The following is a 23,501-nucleotide window of genomic DNA, read 5'->3' on the forward strand; positions in this document are numbered from 1 at the left end:
TCTTCCTTTTTGTACTCAGTGGTGCATTATGGAATAAAAATACATAACTAAGAATACAAATTCTTTAAAATCAAGAACACCATAAACATTAGCGATGCCCAACTGTGCTAAAATAACTGAACGAGCACGAACAAGCTCATCTGATCTCCCCCAACCATCAACACTGACTTGACAAACCTTCACATTATTCCATTTTAAAGAGAAACATGTTCATATTATTTAACAAATTTAAAAAGGAAAATCGATGCCATTACCACATTTACATCTTTAACACTGTGAACTGCAGGATGGCAGCTCTTCTGTGAGTATACATTACCATATTTTATCACAGTGAATGTTGTATGACCAAATGTTTCCATTTGGATTTTTTGTAGCAAATGAAGCACAGCCCAATAAAACATCCAAATGTGATAAACAGAATCTCTCAGATGCCTTCTGTTTCATATGGCCTCAGCCCTACTGACATCAGTTACGTGATATAATTCAACATTCTATAGATGAGGGTGAATTATAAACTATTAATAATTCTATGCCAAAGGATCTACAAATAATGATGAGGCAGACTCAACAACACAGCCTTCTCCAGAGCTATTTTTAATGTTTTTTATGGTCATTTAAGAAAATTGAGAGGAAAAGTCTTCTAACCCACCATAAATGCTGATCATTATACAATCAAATAGGAAAAGTGTTTTAGAAAATGACAGAAAAAAAGCTTATTTGGCAATGTGCTGTTATTTATATACTAGTACCTTTAAGCCCTAAAAAAGTTCAACATTTACAACTCAGGCTATATCTATTTTAGTTATGTGAAAGCTCACCCAAGAGCAGATGATCAAAGGAACAGAGAGCAGAATAAAATACATATTTAGTGGGCACTTATGAATTGGATGGAAATTAAGTTCGAATATGGCCCATTAAACTCTTCATTAAAGAAATTTTGCTGCAGAAGATTCACATATTATTACTGGCACCGCCACTATGCTGCTGCTGCTGCTGATTTGATTATGTGGGAGTACAGTTTGTTTTGAATCTATTAAATGTTAAAATCAGGATGCTCAAACTGTAAAGATAATGTCATTTACCAGGATACACTCTTAATTCTATTACAAGGATATAGGAAATGTGACCATAACCAAGCTATAAGTTCAGCCGAGCACATAGCTTATCTTTATGAAGAACTACGAGTCTCTGTATTATTTAACTCATTAACAGAAAAGGTGACTATAAATGTACTTAACTCAGTAGTTTTCAAAGTGAAAACTTACTGTATTTATTTCCGAAACAGAGGAATACTATGCCTGAAAAATCCGATGAATCATTTTATGTAAAGACTTTCATCATCTACATCCTACCCTGCAGTACAGTTTCTGTCTTCTTGGCTGAATGTGATTCTTCTGGTGGGGCATGGGGGCACGGGGAGGGTAGTATTAAAGTACCACAAAATGTTTTATTCACAATTAAACAAGAGACTTAAAAATCCACTGATGTTAAATCAGAATGAGTACAACACTTTACCAGGTTACACCGCCCAAATTTAAACTCTACTCAAGAACCACTTTGCTTGAGAAATAATAAAATCGGTGGCTAGACAATCACTTCTAGTGCCTACACCATGTACATGAACCACATTACATATTAAAGCACTTTAATCAAACTTGGAGGTTAAGTAGCTTTTAGTAAATGTAAAGTGGATAGAAATGGAATTCAATGGCAAACAAAATTCTCAGAGATAGGTCATTTACTTAAATTTGACATAGTATCACCCCACTTTTTGAATTTTGGCAATAAAACTGGTTTTATTTCATTAGCTTTACTCATTTAAATGGCACGCATTTATAACTCCCAAGATACTCGTATAAACACTACCTAAAATAATACATAAAAAACCAAACAGATCAATAACCTGAAAGTGTTATTACCTATTATGCATTTACTAAATATAATTCTTTATACATCTATTATACATTTTTAATTTTTCCTTAGTTATTATTCCAACATATGAATATAGAAACCATGCTGGGGTCAATATATATCCAAATGTGGCAATGAGTTGGCCAGAACATATAGGACATGGCATTTCAAAATTTCTAATGCAATTCTTATGTCAAATTCAGTCATTTCTCCCCTTTTTATTTCTAAAGTTAATATACCATGGTTAGAGTAATCAGTTGAATATCAAATCCAAGTGAATCATAAAAGTTCAGTCACGTAATATTAAGGCTAAAGTGATTAAATTTATTTTTCATGTTTCCTTTAATTTTGACCAGCTTTTGTAATGGCTGCATTTGTAATATTATAAAGTAAACTGTTGGTCTCAAAAAATTTTATAAACGAATTAGTTTGACAACTAAGACTCATATAATAGTTATCTGGCAAAGTGGCACTTTATTCCTGGCCACATATGTATATCTTATCATCACTGTTCCTACTGTTGACACCAATAAAATGAAATTGTTATGTAGTAAGAAATATGGCAACTAAATACCCCTCCCCACCCTCCAAAAAAGAACAATGTCATCACTTTAATTTTATTAGGAGTCACAAAATTTTTTATTTAGGAAAAATATTTCCTTCAATGTTTATTAGATAATGAATCTTATTTAAATGAATAATTTACTTTTACTTTTCTGTGTAGACCAATTAAAAAGTATGCCTCTTTCCTTTCATAAGCAAATTCTATTTGTCTAATTCTGCATGGCAGATAAGAAATTAATACTTTATTTCCTTCTACCTTAAAAATTAATTATGAATTTTCCTCATTATGAATTAGTTATTTCTGTATGGACTGTTGTCACGCTGCTGTTAAAAAAAAAAGTTAGTAAAGGATATGAACACATGGGAAACAAACCATAAACTATAATACTAGTTTATAAGGAAATATATTAAACATTGTTTAAATATTAAACAGCAAAATATTCGTATATTAAATAAATAAGACTTGAATTTGTCTTGTGGAACTATAGGCCAATACCACCAATAATGGGGATGGTCTAGTGCAAAAGGTGGCCACAAAAGAAAAAAAACACAAAAAACAAAAATAGGAGGAGACGACACAACATTTAATACTGGCATTGTTTTCGTAACAAATTGAGCCAGTGATTTTCGATCCTTTCTCAACATAAAATACCTGAAGAACAACTTTTTAAAAATACTGATGAACAGGTCTCATCCCATACAAATTAAATCAGAAACAGGATTCAGGCAACGGAATTTTTTAAAGGCCCCCAAATGATTCTAACGTACAGTCAGGGTTGAGAGCTGCTGACTGAAACCCACAAGCTTCTTACTGTTGCCTGACTCAGAAAAGGTGTCCTACGAATGAAGAAAAGGCGCTTTCTTTTACTGGTGAGACAAGACAAGGGTGTCTCCAGTTACTTATGGGTAAGTCAAACTTACTAATGCATACTTCCTTTCCATTAAAATATCTGCATAGGACTCTTCATTCCCTACAGGGAATTACAATTACAATTCTGTATTTTTAAACTCCAAGACCAAGTAGAGTCAAAGTACTTTTTTGTAATAAATCAGTTACACTGAGAATCCATCACTCATTCGTGCACATAAATATGTACTGAATGCCTACTGTGTGCAAGGCACTGTGACAGGTGCCGCTACAGGACCTGGAGCCATGAGAGGATGAAGAGTGATGGGCTGGAAGCTTTTTTCCTTAGAATTAACGGCTATAAAATGAATTACATGGACCTAATTAAGGGAATGAAGGTCAAAAAAAAAAAAAAAAAAGGAAAAGACAAAAAGTACATACTAAGGGTTTGATTTTCAAATACATGAAACAGCATATTTGTACTTTTCCTAATGTTATTTCCAGAGCCTCTGAATACACGTAAGGCAAATTCAAGATAGAAAAATAAACCCTGTTTAAAGTAGATGTTCCCAATTTTAACCACACTCTATAAATTTCATACATAAGTATAAATACTAAAAATCTTTATAGAAAGGTAGTTCATGTCCACTTGTAGTAGTCTTAACAAGTAATCTTACATTAAAATATTACAGATTCTAGTCCTTGACTATTTCATCACGGAGAAAGTTTATACAACACAATTTATTTTGAAAACAGATTTATATGCTGAGAAATTCTAATGTGAACAAATTTGAGTTTTCTTTTCAAGAAGAGAGGATGCAGAGAAGGGAAGAAAGGGGTGGGGGGCAGAGTCTGTTCAAACCTTATAAATATCCTAAAATCTAATAATTTAAAACGCTGACTGCTTTCTTCCTCAGGAACCTAGTGAATTCCATATGAATAAATACTTTTGCTGTTCATTATTGGCATGGACTTTTTTGGTTACTTAAAAAATAAATATTAAGTGCTTCTCATTTTTACGATAGCATTAAATTTCAAAATGAGGCTAGGTAATGTCAGCTTAACATAAGAAAGAGCTAAATGTATACATAAAATATGTTAACCTATGAGAGATTCCTGGGGTGGGAAATGACATAAGATGAATGATCAGCAACAATTCTAGTGGCAAAAACTCTTTAGGGGAGTAAAGGTTCCAAAAGCTGCTTTTAAGTAATAAAAGGTGGATCAAGACTCAAGAAAAACGCTCATTCGTTTTACCTTGGATGCAACACTCTGTCTAACGTACAGAAGTAGTAAAATATTTTACTAAGTTAAAATATAGGTTTTATATTTTATACGATATTGAATACGCACATAAAAATACCAGTGTTTTTATCTTGTTTCTGTTCAGACACTTAATTAAGCAAATATGTTCTTTGGTGTCTGGGAGAGTTTATCAATATTTAAAGATAATGGAAGATAAGAACATGCCTAGAAACAGAAGACTCAAAATCCTATACCATACAAAGAATCAAAGGTGGACTTATGAGAAAAGACAGAGTTACACTGCAGTAGGACTAATACATTTCTTTCCCCCAAATCATACTCTGGCTCCCAAAATAAAAAGTACTATAGCCTATAAGGTTTTTAATCTGTGTTTTGAGATTTTTTCAAGTGGAAAGATATCACAGATAGAAATATATCATTCTAAGTTTTAAAATTACCAAAGTCAGTGAGAAGAATGTACATTCATTAAATGTATTCATTTTAAGTAAAGAAGTCTTGAAAAGCCGAACAGTTCAACCAAAGGTGATGAATTGTTCTTGATTTTTCATTATTCCTTTTTAAATAGAGAAAGTACAGATATAGTACATATACAGGCTGACATTTTGATTCATTCAAAATAGTCACATCCCTTTGCTTGGTTTTGGAAGTTCCAGAGATTAAAATTAATACCATTCATAACACAGTATTCTCAATAAAAGGAATTATAGAGCAATGAAAAATCAGAAGATGGCTTAGAGAGCCTTATAACCTCTACATATACACACTTTTGTAACCTGTATTTATTTTCTAAAGAAACAAATTTTAAGTAATGCTATTTTAACCAATGGAGAAAAAAATTCTATCAAAATATACAATTTCCATTACAGACTAGAAGGCTAATATTAAAAAAATAGTTGTAAGCCAAAAAGTTTGCTTATATGACAGGCATCATCCCTTTGAAGCATAAATCATCAAATAAGGTTTTATAAAAGATCGATCTGTGACCTTCTTCATTGATAAATTCATAAAGCTTGAGTCCCAGTCTCTAGATCACGGTGTATCCATGCTTCTTAATCCAGATTTCCAGAAAAGCGGGAAAACAAGTAATTCAGAATCTCAAGTGGGATTTGTGCTTTACCATGTACCTGAAAAATAATATTATAATAGGTTATAATGATTATAAGAATTCTAGAAGTTTTAGAATATTACATGTAAAAATAAGTTGACATTTTTTAAAACTTAAAATCAACACTGGAATAGGATGTTTTGCTTTCTAAAAAATGGATACTGTAACCTTTGGGAATATAAGGATTTCTGAAGTAAGCCAGAAAAAACATTCCTCTTAATAATTTCTATAATCTAAGAGCTTCTGGCTAGAATAATAAATGATTCTCTTTAATATATTATCAATTATAACCACTGGGTTAACTCAATCACCTATGACTTCGAGGAAACCCATAATATTCGGTGAGAGACCAAGAAAGTTACAGATTTTACAGAGCACCTGAAATGAGAACCACAGATTCAGTGGTATTGTGATCACATGCTGTTGTTAAATTTCCAATTATAAAACTGATATTATTGCAAAGGTCTTTAAGAACTCAATTTATACTAGTAATTAAGATATATTCAAAAACTGAACTCCTTTCATGAGCAGCCAGCTACCCATAACTCAAGTCCAGAGTCAGAGACCTTTTGGTGCTGGCAAAATACGAAGGGATCACTTACTTAGTCCAAGTTCCCTGGACAGACAGAAAACAAGGTTCAGAAAAGTCACATGGTTCATTCAAGCCGAATCACAAAATCAAGACTAAAATCTAGGTCTTCTGACTCAGATTTAGTGCTCTTTCTACTATAAGCCCTTTCTCCCTTTGTTCAAGTCAGTATAACCAAGATATTGGTTAATTATCTATTTTAGATCAACAACAAATTAGGCAATGTCTTAAAGGGGCTTTGGGGGATACGGTTCACAACTTTAAGGAACTTAAAATCCAATAAGGAGGCAGGAAAATTACTAAAATAAGGCAGAAGTTAAGTGCATTTTAGGATCAGGATTACCTATCCAGGGTTTCCCAGAATCGTAAGAAAACTGGTCTATCCAGATGACGTTTGTGATAGCTGAGTTCTAATACTGTTACATCCCATTTCTGAACATTTGGATCCAGACGAACTTCATCATATTTGAGATGGAAGGCTTTAACTACAGGGGGGGAGAAATAATACTCTTTATTCAAACTGCAACCAAAATTATAAAAATATTTTATAAAAGAATAAAAATACCCAAACACAGACATTAATCAAAAAAACTTAAAAAAAAAAAAAGTCAACCTTTCTTCCACCAACCAAAACTGTATTATAACCAAAGTGATCTTTGAAATAAGAGGCTGAGCACTGTAGTATCTCCCAAAACATTCAATTCAACAAAAATTTACTGAGGCTTATACATGCCAGCCACTGGGGACTGAAATAAAAAATGAGGTAAAATAAAATGCATATGATCCAGTGAAGGATAAGAAGAAGAAAAAGACTACTCACATACAGTATGATAAAGGTTGTAGAATATCATAGGAACACAAGAGAATAGTACCTTTCCCACATCCTGGGATTCAGAAAAGGCTTAGATAGGCAGGGTGGAGTAAGAATTACACATAGGCAGGGTGGAGTAAGAATTACACAGAATTACACAGAAAAGTGATCCAGTTAACAAAAAGAACATGCTCAAAGAGAAAAAGGTTTAGTCTAGGAACTAAAGAAATTTAACAAAATTGCATCATGCAAAGTAAGGTAGGGAGAAAAAAAAATAACACAGGGAATGAATAAAAGCTAAGACCATAGAAGTTCAGAGCAATGCTGGCCTTGTAGGCCATATTCAGGAGTTTGGACTTTTACCTAAGAGATGTAGGGATTCACTGCAGAGTGTATAGCAGAGACTGATGATACAGCATAGTAATCTAGAGGAGAAAGAGATTTGCTCTACTGGGAAGAAGATACACATATGACAAGAAAGATTCAAGAGATAATTAGCAAGTGAGAACTAATGGAACTTGGTGAGAAATGAAAAAGGAAGAAGAAACAACTGGAAGGTCTCTGGAGAAGGTTATCTGGAAGTAGATATTTGCATGATATAAAAAGAGAGTCTAGCAAAGATCTAGAAGAGGAGGATTTCAGGCAGAAGGAACAGCTGATACAAAGGCCCTTAGAAGCAAGCTTGGAATGCCCTACAAACAAGAACAACTTTTGTAGGCAACGTCCTATATGCAGAACCTATTCAACTATGATAAGAAATCTGAATTTTATTCCAAATGTGATAGTAAACCACTAGATAGTTTGGAGCAAGGAGGTGAAATTATCTGATTTTCGTTTTCAAACGCTATCTCTGGTTGCTGGGGAGATTAAAGACTCTAGGACTAAACTTCCCAACAAGCGTCTGCTGCCAAACGTTAAAAGGTGACCATAAACACTGACTTTGAATCTTCTTCCTTGATCGTCCCGCTGGACCATCCTCACCAGTTTATTATTGTATTTGCAATCAGTTTATCATCAGTGGAGTGTTAGTTTTACTTGTGTACATGGAAGATGTTTACCTTTTCTTTCCATTTTTTACTTTTTTTCTAACATATAAGATATGATCATTACTATCACCATTATCATCTACTATTAGGAGTTTCTAAAGAGAAAATGATTGTTAATTTTTTTAAGTAGTTGATTTACAGACTGCTTGTTCCATACTGCTTGCAGACTTACTGGCTTTTGATGTTAACTACTCAAGGTCTAATTCCTTGATGGAAATACAAAATAAACCATTTGTGCCCCCAAAAAACACATAAATATTACTTCTAAATTATTTGCTTTCATAAATAAAGGTGTCCTCATTGAGCACATTTATTTTGAATTTAATTCAAATTAATCAATTTAAACCAATTCATTTAAAGGGACTATCCGTTATGGATTCAGAAAACTCACTTTCAAAAAAATTATTATTTATATGTGTAAAAAATATTTTTTAAGTTTCTTTAAACTTTTAAATTAAATGAAGTCAATATTTGAATACTCTCTATTGTGCTTACTACATGTTTCTCTTTTCTAATGTTCTCAGTATGATTTGCTTTAAAAATCATTCTTAAAAATACATGAGTTATAAGTTTTAAAATGACTTACCTAAAGCCTTATATAGGGCTTCCCTGATGGTACAGTGGTTAAGAATCCACCTGACAATGCAGGGGACATGGGTTCAAGCCCTGGTGCGGAAAGATCCCACGTGCTGCGGAGCAACTAAGCCTGTGTGCCACAACTACTGAGCCTGCACTCTAGAGCCCATGACTCACAACTACTGAGCCCACGTGCCACAACTACTGAACTGAAGTCTGTGCACCTACAGCCTGTGCTCCGCAACAAGAGAAGCCACCTCAATGAGAAGCCCACGCACCGCAATGAAGACCCAATGCAGCCAAAATTAATTAATTAATTTAAAATAAATAATAAAGCCTTATATAAAGGCCTATAATCCCCTTTACTAATTTCAGTAAATTTAGTTTACACAGTATTTATTTTTCCAATAGAATACACAACTTTTTAAATTAAAACAATATCAGAGTCCAAAAAGGTTAAGTCACAAATGAGGAAACATATGGTTTCTCTCATCATACAAAGTATGTTATTAGCATGAAGCAATGGTGGCAAGCAAACTTACACCAAGACACCATAAAACATCTTTTTTTTTTAATTTTAAGGTTTTATTTAAGCTAGTTTATCTAAAATGTATTTTACCATGTAATCAATATAAAATTATTGATGAGATATTTTATTTTTGTCCTGTATAAGTCTCTGAGATCTGGTGTATATTTTACACTGACAGAACATTTCAATTTGTACCACCCAAATGTGGCTGGTGGCTTCTGTTTTGGGCAGTGCAGGTGTAACCAACCCCAGCAAGAACTCAGCTGCCAGTCTAGGGAATTCCCTGGAGGAATTCCAGTAAGTCCAGTCATAAAAGACATAATTTTTAAGCCTCAGCAAAAATAGAGGAAACAAAGTTCTTCTTATAAGAAGCCAGTTATCTGGGGAAACAATGAACACTAAAGCAAAATACTTCACACAATTCAGAATTGTTCATTTTTTGCAAACTGCATGAATGTTGTCAACGCTTTTTTGCAGGAACAAAGAAAGAAAAGAAATAGAAAGGTGCTCTTAAGTAGTATTTCGGTAGATAAATGATGGCATGTCAAATGACAAAGGGACAACATAATACAGAAGATTAAATGAAAAAGTTTTCACAATGATTAACTCAAAAATTTGAAGAAATCATCATTTAAAAATCTTGATCAACAAATGTATGTAACCATTTCAAGCATAAGAAATAATATTTTGGGGAATTCCCTGGTGGTGCAGTGGTTAAGAATCCGCCTGCCAGTGCAGGGGACACGGGTTCAAGCTCTGGTCCGGAAAGATCCTGCATGCCGCGGAGAGCTAAGCCCGTGCGCCACAACTACTGAGCCTGTGCTCTAGAGCCCGCATGCCGCAACTACTGAGCCCGCATGCCTAGAGCCGGTGCTCCACAACAAAAGAAGCCACCACAATGAGAAGCCTGCGCACCGCAATGAAGAGCAGCCCCCGCTCGTCACAACAAGAGAAAGCCCACGTGCAGCAATGAAGACTCCATGCAACCAAAAATAAATAAGTAAATAAATTTTTAAAAAATAATAATATTTTTTAAAAGCTATATCTGGTTACAAGCTCAAATCTCTCATAATTTTGAAAAGATTTTATTTGGAAATCTTATACAATCCAATATTTAAAATCTTTTCTAAACCTTTGTATTTTCTTACTGTGCAATATGAAGAAAATATAATTTTTTTTTACCAAGTACCCTCAGTTTACTCCTATGCTATATAGAGATTATCATTTTCTATGTGGGTTATGGGAAAAAGGTGAGGAGCTAGAAGAGTCAAGAGTTAAATGCAAGGAGACCAGCTAAAAGCTAAGAGATAACATATTTCTAAATTTCTGGCTTAGGCAAATTACTAAAAAAAAATTGACTCAGGCAAAGAACAGCTTGGGGATTACAGAGGGTATAAGACAATAGATTCCACTTGGAACAGGTTGAGTCCTGATACACCGATGGGACTTCACAAGGAGTCACCTGGTCATCAGCGAGATAGGCAGACCCAGAATATCAAGCCAGAGACATAACTTTTATAAACAGAGGATACAGATGGTAGCTGAAAGCTATCAGATCTCCTTGAGAGAGTATGTGTAATTATAGGAGAAGAGAAGCGGGAACACAAATATGTCACTGAAAGCCAGAGGAAGAGCAGCTAGTGTCTGAGAAAATGTAACAAGCCCTCAGAAAAGAACATTTAGAAAGGAGGAAATGGATCGAGAGTAAAATTCTGATAAGGAGATCAAAAGTATCCAATATTTGGGTCACTGGTGAGTCTGGCGGGAACAGTTTAGTGGGCAAGCAAGAGAGCACAACTACAGTAGCCTGAGAATCAAACAGAAAGTGAGTGAGTAGAGACAATTCTTTCAAAGGCTTGGCTGTAAAAGGAAAGGAGAGCCAGCTAGAAGAAAAGGTGAGGTAAGAGGAAAGGGTTTTGTTTCATTTTATGATGCAAGGGGCAAGAGTACTTTCATTGTAAATGCTGATAAGTAAAGAAGGAAGGCTGAAGAGAAAGAAAACTTCTTGGAAGAAAATTATTAGTGTTAACTTTTTAAAAAATCTCTAAGTTCTTATCTAAATTTCTGAAGACTAACAATCTGAACAAAACAACAATGAATTTAGAGAGCATTTATATCTTGAAGACATTCTAATCATTTTTTATTACAGTATTATTCAACAAGGCAAGCAAGTAGGTAAAACACAACAAAATTAGTGTTCACTGACATTTTGCTTTCATTAAAACTCCCATTCTCTCTACATCTTTGACTTCTATTTATCAAACCTGTGCATTACTCAGGTTTCTGAAATAACATAAAAAGCTACCATCATATTAGAATTCATTTTTAAAACTGAATGAAGGCAGGAGAATAAGTGATTAAAAGTTTTCAAGCCTGGGCAGTTTCCAGCCTGGAAGAATGGTGGTACCACTAACAAAAACTAAAATTGATTAAAAAAAAAAAAAAAAAAAAGCTGGGTTTCACAGTAGCATAATCTACATTCATAATAAGTAAAGTTGTTATTTCTAACAAACATACCTGTTTCATGAGGATGCTTTTTAAAAAGTAATTTTACTAATGTTACTAACTTAAATGGGTACTCAAATTAAATGATAATCAGACTATCCCTACCAATAAAAAGACAAGCTTAGGGCTTCCCTGGTGGCGCAGTGGTTGAGAGTCCGGCTGCCAATGCAGGGGACACAGGTTCGTGCCCTGGTCCGGGAAGATCCCACATGCCGCGGAGCGGCTGGGCCCTGTGAGCCATGGCTGCTGAGCCTGCGCGTCCGGAGCCTGTGCTCCGCAACGGGAGAGGCTGCAACAGGGAGAGGCCCGCGTACCGGAAAACAAAAAAAAAAAGACAAGCTTAAATTCATCTACTTTTGGTATATCAATACATACCAAAATATGGTCAATAAAAGACATAAGACACATGAAATCTATCCATTTAACAGGTATCTACTGAATGCTTCCCAACGCCATGCTCTCTTCTGTGCTGATGATACAACAGTGAACGAGGCAGATAAGGCTGCTCCCATCCTGGAACTGGCATTCTAGCCAGGGAAGACTACAATACAGATATGAAAATAAGATAATGTCAAGCAACAGTGAGTGTTACCACTGCAGTAACTGGGAGGAAGTAACGGCTACTTCCAGGGTGGTCAGAGAAGGGCTCCCTAAAGGACAGAGTACTTACTTGGCTGAGACCTAAATGAACAGAAAAAGGCCAGTCGTGCAGCAACCACTCCAGATAGTGGGAGTAGCAGGCGAAAGTCAACCCATTTAAAAACTGGCTAACAAAGTGAATAAAAGTGTAGGGACACGCAACAATATTAATGATTTATTAATGTTATGGGATAGGCAATATCACTGTTAGATATAAGTACACAGAAAATATTAATGTTCCAAAAAAAGGCTTTAAAATATTTCACAGGGGCTTCCCTGGTGGCGCAGTGGTTGAGAGTCTGCCTGCCGATGCAGAGGACACGGGTTCGTGCCCCGGTCCGGGAAGATCCCACATGCCGCGGAGTGGCTGGGCCCGTGAGCCATGGCCGCTGAGCCTGCATGTCCGGAGCCTGTGCTCCACAACGGGAGAGGCCACAACAGTGAAAGATCCGCATACCGCAAAAAAAAAAAAAAAAAAAAATTCACAGGTGCTTAAAAATTAAAATATGTGGTACTTAACAGGAATCTTCTGGTATACACATCACATGTGCATAGCCGGGAGGGAGGGAGGGAGGAAGGGAGGGAAGGAGGGAGGGAGTGAGGGAGTGAGGGAGGGAGGGAGGGAGGGAGGGAGGGAGGAAGGAAGGAAGGAAGGGAGGAAGGGAGGAAGGAAGGAAGGAAGGAAGGAAGGAAGGAAGGAAAGCAAAAGCATTTCTGTATTAGATAAGCAGTAAAAATAAAGAGACTCTTACTTTTAGCAAATATGTCGACTGGTGATCCATCAGGCAAAAGCCACGGCCAACCTTTGAACTGCCATGCAGGACCTTGCACAAAAACTGCTACAACCCGGTCCCTATAAATAGAAAAGAGGGAAGGGAAGAGTGGAGGCTGAGTATCTCAAATATTCTTGGTTACTATAATCCTTATGGAAAGAGTCTCATCATTATTCCTGCAATAGTCTCCTGTCAATACTTCTGTGAGGCAAACACAGTACTGCATTACCATAACTTTTCATTATAATGTTACCATTAGGGTACATAATGATTGCTACATTTCCCATGTGTTGTTTTTTACACCTAAGTCATTTAAACATAATTACATGCACAGTCCTATACGTGACCCTTTTAGCCTTTTATCTCTGCCCCTTCTATTAATTAAAGGGCCCATTTTGCTTATGCAACAGGTAACAGTAGTATATCTGTTAATTGAAAAAGTTAGTTTTAAAAGAAAATCATTTAAAATTCAAATGCATCTTAAATATTTCACTTTAATTAAAAATGTTATAAATTATAATAATTTGCTAACCATTTTATAAAGCTCAAAGGCCTTATTTTGAGTTCTGATTATCTGGAAAATAATCTGAGTACAGAAATTACCTAAACTTTTAAACGTTTTCAATTGTTTTATAGCTGTTTCACTCACCCTAAATTCTCTAAGTTTTTTCTAAAGCAACTTGTTTTTCCCAGCCATTCAACTTCATTTTCCTAAAAAGCACAAATCTCTTTCTAGGCCCTCATATTTCATTAGCTTCCAGAAAATTTAATTAAACTGAGAAATTGTAATAAGTACAAAAGCCATACACAGTATAAGCCTACAACTAAAGAGGTGGGAACAAAATCATAACATCAACAATAATAACTAACACTCATTAGATTTACTACGAGCATTTACTATGTGCCAGTGATGGTCTAAGCAGTTTACTTATGTTAACACATTTAACCTTCAAAACAACCCTGTGAGGTAAACTATTATTACCCCTATTTTACAGAAATGCACAAGCATACTAGAGAACAGTCCACTAGCCAGAAGAGAGAAGGAGGGAGGGGAGGAGTGTGGAGAAGAGAGCAGAGTGGGAGAGAGGGAGGGAAATCAGTGATTGATCTTGTGCACTGGTTATGCTATTGTCCTGTATGGGGGCTAAGAAATCACATGAATAGCCAACTCAGTGTTACAATGGAAAGAGTTCTGACCTTACAACTCCCTGAAAGGGTCCTGGGAATGCTCAGAGGTCCACAGACTACACTTTGGTAATCACTGCATTAGATGGAGACTCTGTACATCCAACAGAATATTAAGCCAAAGTTACCTTCTATTCAAGTTAAAGACTTACAGCAGTGATCAAAGTTACTATGAAAAACCACAGCTTAAAATTCTTAACCTGCTCAAAATCTCTAAGGCTAAAATTCAACCTTAAATTAGAAAGTTCCTCCTTCATGGGATATATGCTCCATACTGCCTAAACCATCTTTGGTAATGGAGCACACTATTAAATGGCCTCTTAATTTTATGATGTAACTTGCACCATACAATAGTTGAAGGTCCAAGGTACCTGCCAAAGTAAAGAGGATTTGCTAGACAGAGGTCCCCTAAATCCTAGTGTGTCTCATAGGGTTAGCAGGTGAGCTGGATAATAAAAATACTATTCCCAGTGAACTCCTGAGAGGACAATTAACAGAGAACAGAAGAAAGGTAAGGAAAATGTTATCCCTGGGTTATGACACCAATGGCTAGGACCTCATATATAACTCAAAGTATTTCTGTTAGGTACTAAAGGAGAATTCTAATACAAGAACCCTTGATTCTTTAGTAAATTTTTAACATACTAATATTCTCGATGGCTTGACTTCCTAACATCTGAAGACTAATAAGTACTTCAAAGGTAAATTTCAGCTAATGCATCAATGTGTTACACTCTCTATATCAGAGAGATGCACACTTAGACTTTGTATTTTTACTCTGGCTTAGATTAATTAAACAATTTAAGGTAATTCATGTATCTGAATTTATACGCACTTTATATTACAAAGATTGGGTTGGCCAAAAAGTTCGTTTGGGTTTTCCGTAACATCTTACAGGAAAACATGAACGAACTTTTTGGCCAAACCAATAGCTTAATATTTTATTAAAGGACATTTTAATGCAATAAAAGAGCTGAACCGGGGTGATGTTATTATTTTTGTTAAATTATTTCCTTACAATAAAAGTAACAATGCTTTCACTTATCACTTCTTACTAAAAAATTTGAATTCTCCAAATCAAAAATCTAAAACATAGGCCCTCTAAAACAACATTAGTCTATTTGAAAATTTTGTTCTAAAAGCTGATCCAGAATAAATGGACAAGTGGAAAGAATTTTTACTCTCCAAGTTTTCCAGAAGTTTGTGTTTCTTATAAGTAAAATAAAGTTTAGACATCCAAAATATATTACTTAGGTATTACTAGAATGTTAACATTACTGATGACCAAATTAGACATTAACACAGGTTTCAAGGATAGGTTCTATCTAGAACTCATGATAAAATCTGATACTTGTTCATTACACAAAAAATTAATGACTTTAATGACTATGTGAAAAATACAGATTAATTTACCAGTCTTGAGGCATTAGTTTAAGGGGCTGGTCTACTACTCTGTAAGGAACTGTGACACTAATTGCAGTGCCCCCTGGTTGCATCTGGTCTTTTCTTCTCTGTATTAGAGTTTCATTTTCTCGTTGGCAGCCTTGTTTCTTCTTTTCATCTGATGGGACAAACCTTTCAAAAAACAGAAATGATTCCACAGGAATCGTTAAAAAGAAAAGAAATCGTATTTTGAAATGATTTTTTAAATAATGATAGTTTTAAACCAAAAACATTATTTTTTGATATAAACCCACTCCACATGTACAGATCATAATGCTTGAAGAGTATGGGTCTTTACTTCCCATGCCAAGTAGAACTCAAGCTCACTTAGGCCAGAAGTCAGTATGTGTGTGTGTCAGTCTCACACACAGACACCCAATTTATATTCCTTCATCTAGCATTTAGTATTCCTCAAGATTAAACAACCACACTAATCCTTGATTTCTCAAATGCTAGTAAGAGGCAAATTTTACTATAACTCAAAGGTCACTTGACATGGAGTTGACGTGGCTAGCTAGGTGACTCAGTCTACCCAGGAGCATCAGCAAACACCCCTTTCCACATGGTAGCCACCACTCCCATCAGGATACAGAACATGTGCAACAGACCAGAAAAGTTTCCTCTTGTACCTTTCAGTAAATCCCCATCCTCCTCCCCCAACAGGAAACCATACAATTCTGCTTTCCATCACCACAGATGAGTTTTGCCTGTCCTACGAATTCATATATGCGGAATCGTACAGAATTGTACTCTTCTTTGCCCAGCTTCTTTCATTCAATTTAATGTTTCTGATATTCATCCATGCTGAGGGGTATATTGGTAGTGAACTAGCAATGAATTCTTTTTTACTGCTGAATAAGATTCTATTGTATGAATATGCCACAATTTGTTTATACATTCTCCTGTGGTACATTTGGGTGGTTCCAAAATTGCGGTTATTACAAATAAAACTACTATAAATACTCTGGTATAAGTCTTTTTGTGGACGTATGTTTTCACTTCTCTTATATAAATACCTATGAGTGGAACTGTTGGATCATTGGGTATGTTTAACTTTAAAAGAAACTGTCAGAAAGTTTTCCAAAGTGGGATAAAGTATGAAGAACATTCTAAAGGCATCTCTGAGCTAGCTAGCAAGAAGTAAAGAAGTCTTGGGCCAAAGACTGAGTAAAGTAGGGAACTCAAAGAGGTTAGAATAACACTGCAGACTTCTTTCCATCCACGGAAGGCACTGGCAAACTAATTAAACTTAAGCTTTGTCTTTTATTGACACTATATTTCACTAGACTCCTGGAAGAGGAAACAAGGCCCATATTCTGCTCAAGGTAGAGAATCTAACAGAAGTTCCTTCTTACATAAAGCTAGGACTCTGGGGGTTAAGTTCAGTATAATATAAATAATGTAAGCTAGAAATAAACCCACTGCCCACCCGTTTTCCTGCCCCCCATGTCCACCCCAGCCCTAACCAACACCCTGACAAGTGCAAGAATAATCAAATCTCGGAATTGCAAATTGGACCTCACTTGGAGTTAAAGCAAGAGTTAACAACCCTGACCACAGTGACTGGTTCAGAAATAAATGTGTTATACAAGCCAGGCAGATAAGACTTAATCCTGGCATTTTTGGTAACCTGGAGTTTCTGATGGTCATCTTTGCCCCTGAAGCAGGAGAACCTGCTTAAGAGACAGAGAGACTAACTCCTGATCACTTCATTTAGCACTGAGTCCAGCTGTGTCAGAAGCTAGGACTAGTTATATTGAGCTAATAAATTATTTTTTGATAAGGCTACTTTGAGTTGGTTTTTAATACTTACAACAAAAAGTGCTCTAATGAATACAACCAGCAATGATACACAACTGATTGGATGGATATTTGTGATCTGGAGAAATATTTTGATATCCACTGACTCATCCAATATTTGCAATTTATTTATTCCACTTTGCATTCTATGAGGGTGAAGGAGTATGGGTGATATGATTAAAGTCATTACTGTTTAAACAAGAACAGTTCTAGTAAAATAATTTTCTTAGTATAAAATGCAAAGGAGTTGATATACTGAGGTTAAGTTCCAGATTTTAAGTCTACGTTATTTTGAAAAACAGAGCAATTTTATGGATATGTCACAGATTAAAAATATAGTTTTCAGGAATTCCCTGGTGGTCCAGTGGTGGTTAAGACTTCACCTTCCAATGCAGGGGTTGCAGGTTTGATCCCTGGTTGGACAGCTAAGATCCCACATGCCTCAGGGCCAAAAAACCAAAACATAAAACAGAAGCAATACTGTAACAAATTCAATAAAGACTTTAAAAATGGTCCACATCAAAAAAAAAAATCTTAAAAAAAAATATATAGTTCCTTTCTCCTAAATAAAAGAAGCTGAAATCGGGGTGGGGGGGGGAATTAACAATAATTTCTGAATGTTAAACCTCAAACTGAGAATTTAACTTAAAGCAATGTTAGATTGGCTATGCTCCCAGGTGCTTAGCAGACACAAACACAAATCTTCATTCTGGAACTCAAAGAATTTCCACAAGAAAAAAATTCCAAGGAAAATGAACAGAAATTACTAAATGAAAACCATTAAATGAATATTAAAAAAAAACCAAAACTAAACACACAAGGAAATGAGGTATAATGAATGAAACAATAATCAAAAGAAAATGATTAGTAAGGACTTCCAGTGATGCAGCTATCAAAGACCAAACCTGTAAAACAAGCCTACAAATACGTACAGGGAAAAAGAAATTATTTTTAAAAAAGAGAGAGAGACCAAAGATTTGAAAAAGAACTAAACAGGACCACTAAAATAGAAAAAATAAGATATCTGAATTTTAAAATGGAATGACTAGACTAGGGGATGGTCAAAGAAACAAACTACAAGTTATACCTACAGAAATGATCAAGAATGCAGGTGACAGAGCAACAGATGGAAAGTAGAACTGTTTAAGAGACATGGATGATGAAATGAGAAAGTCTTAAAGTATGTCTCATTTAAATCCCAGAAAGAAAGAAAAAAGGGGAGATGAAGGGAGAACACACAGGTAATATCTAAAGAGATAAGAGCCAAGACTTCCCAAACTGATGAAAAACACAAATCCATAGATTCAATTCTGAATCCCAAGGTGGGATATATAAGAAATCTACACCTAGGTACACCAGATAAACAAATTTAAAATGATCTTTAAAATAATAAGATAAAGCAGATTTCTTTAAAAGGACTGATTACCACAGCTGACCTCTTCATCATCAACAAAGGAAGCTAGAAGGTAGTGCAATAATACCTTCAATGTAATAAGAAAAAAATTAACTCCTCTATGGTTTTCCAGAGTGGTTGAATCATTCTGCACTGCATGCGGCAGCAGGGAACACGAACTATTTATGGTCCAGTGTAAGCTCCAGTAAGCGTTCTGCCTGCTCTTCCCCAGGCCTTAAGTGGTTCCCTCACATGTGTGTGCTGAACAGTATTTGACTAATGCAAGGGGAACCCTCTGCCTATCTCTGGAGCACTCTCTCCGTGCAATCTTTCCTCTTTGGAACTCTGCCCTGTGAGAGGACCATCGTGGCCAGAGTCACAAGTGCCATCCAATCAGTTTATTTTAAATAAACTTATGGTCCCAGTGAAACTTCTCTCAAGATCATGTTTTAAAATGTAAAATGTGCTTTTTCATATTTCCATGATACAACCTTAATTTTGTTATTTAAAATGTTAAAGGTGAAGGCAGGTTTTATTTTATTTCGTTTCATTTACTTAATTGAAGGGCTAGAAAACTGAAGAATCCTCAATTTTACATGAAACCAAACAGAATCTATGCCAACATGAGCTATGGGTTACAGCCAGTACTATAATTGTGTGGAGGAGGTTTCAATTATGCATTAATTACATAGCAAAGCCTCCAGCTGACTCAAGCTGTAGGGGAGATGTCAGCTGCAATGAGGTGTTAAACAATGAAGGGAGTGTTTTAAACTGAGGAGAAAAATTAGGCATGATCTATCCAAAGAAGGTAGTCTTGTTAAATTGTTTGGCTTCTCTGTAGTAAGGCTAAAGAGAAAGATGCTAAAATTTAGTTTGTGATTTCCATGCACTACTTGCTATCTTTATTATAAAATAATATTTTATATTATCAGATCTATTTAAAGAGATGGGCCAAAATAATTATATTTCATATTCATCCAACTGTAGATTACTTGAGGACCTGCAGACTGTAGATTATCTGAGTAATCCACAACACTGTCGGAATACTAAACTTCACAAAAAAAGCCTAATAAAATATAAAAATATAAAACCTAAAAATTCCTTCTTTCCACATTGTTATTAGGGAAAGGTTCACTGAAAATTTCACTCAAAAGTACTAAAGAAAAAACACTATATGAATACACTTGTATGTGCCAGTTACTTAGGTTTTTATACAGCTATTTAAGTCACAGGCACTCAAAATTCAATTCTGCATTTGGTAAAACCTGGAATCAGCAAGTATTACAACTTATTTTGTTACTCATTTTTAATTAGTCATAAGTTATTTAGAAGCAGCATGATTTTCTTTTTGGAGGTGAGGTTGTTTTGTTTCTTTTTTAAGAATCGTCATCGTTATTTTACTGAGAAAGTTAAGCATCTGGAAATTTTAACACAGGATATAGATTTCCTCTTCACTTCTTCAACTATCTTTTACTGATGTCTAGGTTAAAAAAGTATGGTCCCTCCTCCTCCCTCTAGGAGGTATATACATCTAATTATTTAACGTTCATATTACTTTTTTGGTTCTTTAACCAGAATTTGGAAGTGAGGAGAAGACAACCTGAATTTGTTTTAGAACCTCTTCAAGCTCTTCAGCTGGAGCAAAATAATTCACGTTAAAAATTAATACAATAATACCTTCTTCGTTAAAACTTTAGTCAGAGTTTCTATAATTTTCCCCACAGTATTGATATAAAAGAATATACTGTTTTGAAATTTATATTTGAGACTATCTGTAAAGCCTATAGCACTGAAACTGAATTTTTGCTTTCTCAAAATAAATACTGCATTAGTAACACTAATTCTCAACAATAGTTCCATGTCCTATGAAAAGAACAGTTTAAGAAATTACTTACTTCAGGTCCTGTAGAAGGTCCTTTGCATTAAGCATGGTTATTAAAGAGGTGGTAGCTGCAGGAATTATGATAATGGGTGTTCGAGATCCTATAAGGACAAAATTTTAAAGGAGCAAATATGTTATTCAAAGGAATTATAGTTACTTTCCTAATTATAAGTTAAAAGTTTGTAAATTTGTGATTTTAACTCTTTTGAGCTAAAAAATATTTTAGTCAGCAGTGACACTCAGAATATTTAATGATCAGGATGACTTGAGCACTGACTACTCAGAACAGACACCAAACACAAACATTTGGTATAAATGCACAAGCATGCAATCAGCCCTGATTTTGTAAGCTAGCTTACTCACGTTTACTTTTTTAAAGTAAGTTTAGAGTCACAGGCACAACCTTACCTTTCTTCTGATTTGGGGGAGGTCTGGCTTGAGAAACTGTAAGAAAGAAAAAAATTCAAAATGTTGTTATGAAAATCACATTCTTATTTTCAAACCTACAAAGTAAATAAGGCCTAAAATATCTGTATTTATATATGACTAGTTGTAGAATTTTTAAATGTATTGCAATCTTCTTAAATAATATTAAGTTATTTCTCTGCTTCACAAAACCACTACAGTGCCTTAGCACTTCAACAATCAGTGGTCACAAGGAAAGGGGATACATGGGCATTGGTAGGCACTGAGTATCTACATTCATGGATGCTTGGATCTAGAAAAGGAAGCAAATAAATAACTTCTGAATTAACTGATTATACTGTAATAAATGCAAAAACAGAGTACTACAAGAGCATCTAACTCTGGGGGAAGGGCTGGGAGAGGGAAATGTACTTAACCGCTGTGGAGGAAAAACAAAGACATTACTGGGGGCTAAGACCTAAAATATTTACCTTTTTCTCTCTTTTTAAAATTTTTTGGGTTTTTATTAGTAGAAGAAAACATTATAGGCAATAAGTCATGTAAAGGTCTTTATTCTGGAATTGCCCGTATTATCAATAATTTTGAATACATGTTATAAAAACATGAATATTTGTATCTTTTCATTATTTGTATATACAATGGACTTTATAATACACAAAAATATTTGTTGGCATAATAATGGCAATATCAGCCTAGTTCAAGATTAACATATTTTACAATAAAAAGTGATGTATGTTCAATTTTCAGTATTTATTCATACAATAAATTTTTATTGACTGCCTTCTACATGCCATGTGCTGTGCTACAATTAATTTTTTTAAATCACACACAAAAAAATTCAACAATTTAAAATTCTAATTCAACATTAGTTCTTAGAGATACCACTTTTAAAGGAAAGCACACACATCTTTGGAATATGTTCCATTTTAAAAGCAGTAAAATGCTAAATTTTAACTAATACTTTGTACTCCTTTATATAGCTATTTCATTGTGAGAAAATATTACGTAGTCCACAAGTATGATTCTTCTAGCCACAGAAAGCAGAGAAGGATATATACAAATACAAGTTCACACACATATTTATTATGGTGTTCTCATCTTTCTTCTTCCTGAGAAAAAAATACTAAAACTTTCTTAAATTATTATTATTTTTTTTTTTTTCCTGCGGTACGCGGGCCTCTCACCGCTGCGGCCCCTCCCGTCGCGGAGCACAGGCTCCAGACGGGCAGGCTCAGCAGCCACGGCCCACGGGCCCAGCCGCTCCACGGCATATGGGATCCCTCCAGACCGGGGCACGAACCCATGTCCCCTGCATCAGCAGGCAGCCTCTCAACCACTGCGCCACCAGGGAAGCCCTCTTAAATTATTTTTAGAAATAGTACTCATGGATACATCTGACATGTATACATGGATACAGCTAGATAATGTCATCTGGAATGTAATACAATCTCAATAAATACTTTGAGTTTGCTGGCGGGATACAGGAATGATGGGATGGACAGAGAGATGGATAAACTGTAGACAGGAGCTGCTGAATGACTAAGGAGAACAAAGAAATCTTCAACTGAAGTACCACTGATTTGCTAAGGGAACCCACAATGGACCCTGGAATATAGGAAAAGATTCTCTCAAATCAAGGCTGAGAAGACTTAATGTAGCAAAAACACAAAGTATAAAAGCTCACATGTTAAAAATAAACTTTAGGTGTTTAGTAAAAAAACAAATACAATTAAGGACCAAGACAGGGACATGAAGATGAACATGCTAAGGATAAGCTTGATTTAAAGGATGGGGGAGCAAAGAGCAGAATAATACGAGTCCACAAGGAGAGTGATGGAGAGCAAGAGCCTGTACTCGGATGATCTCGATTCTATCCCCACTGTGCCGCTTCACAGGCAAATTACCCCAGCACGCTAAGATGAATGCCGCTCAGCTTCAGTTGTCCCCAACCATAAATCAGAGATAACAATTTCTACATCTTGATTCTGTTTTAAGAGTCTTAAAAACATCAAGGCAAGTTGTCCAGGTCCTGGGCCCTGGGCATATTTACCATTCACTGAACCTCGTGGCCCCCGCTGACGTAAACTGCTACTGCTGCTTGTGCCTCTACCACTACCACTGCCTTCCGCAAACGCAATGACCAATTGTTTACAAGCTGAGAAGAGGCAACTACTGTTACTATGTTTGATTTCAAATATAATTAATATTCTT

At 35.3% G+C, this 23,501-nt stretch overlaps 1 protein-coding gene across 1 annotated transcript in view; it reads right to left on the reverse strand.

The window, feature by feature from the left end:
• Positions 1 to 586: 586 nt before the first annotated feature.
• CDC73 (cell division cycle 73) overlaps positions 587 to 23,501 on the reverse strand; it is a 92,342-nt gene continuing 69,427 nt past the window's right edge. The window contains exons 12-17 of the mRNA XM_079921873.1: positions 21,273 to 21,308; positions 20,878 to 20,965; positions 15,760 to 15,921; positions 13,141 to 13,241; positions 6,626 to 6,767; positions 587 to 5,712 (exon numbers count right to left, since the gene is read on the reverse strand). Of these exons, the coding sequence (XP_079777999.1) occupies positions 5,676 to 5,712; positions 6,626 to 6,767; positions 13,141 to 13,241; positions 15,760 to 15,921; positions 20,878 to 20,965; positions 21,273 to 21,308 (566 nt within the window). The 3' untranslated portion in view covers positions 587 to 5,675. The remainder of the gene's footprint in view (positions 5,713 to 6,625; positions 6,768 to 13,140; positions 13,242 to 15,759; positions 15,922 to 20,877; positions 20,966 to 21,272; positions 21,309 to 23,501) is intronic.

Source organism: Stenella coeruleoalba (assembly GCF_951394435.1).
Source record: "Stenella coeruleoalba genome assembly, chromosome: 1".
Lineage (NCBI taxonomy): Eukaryota > Metazoa > Chordata > Mammalia > Artiodactyla > Delphinidae > Stenella > Stenella coeruleoalba.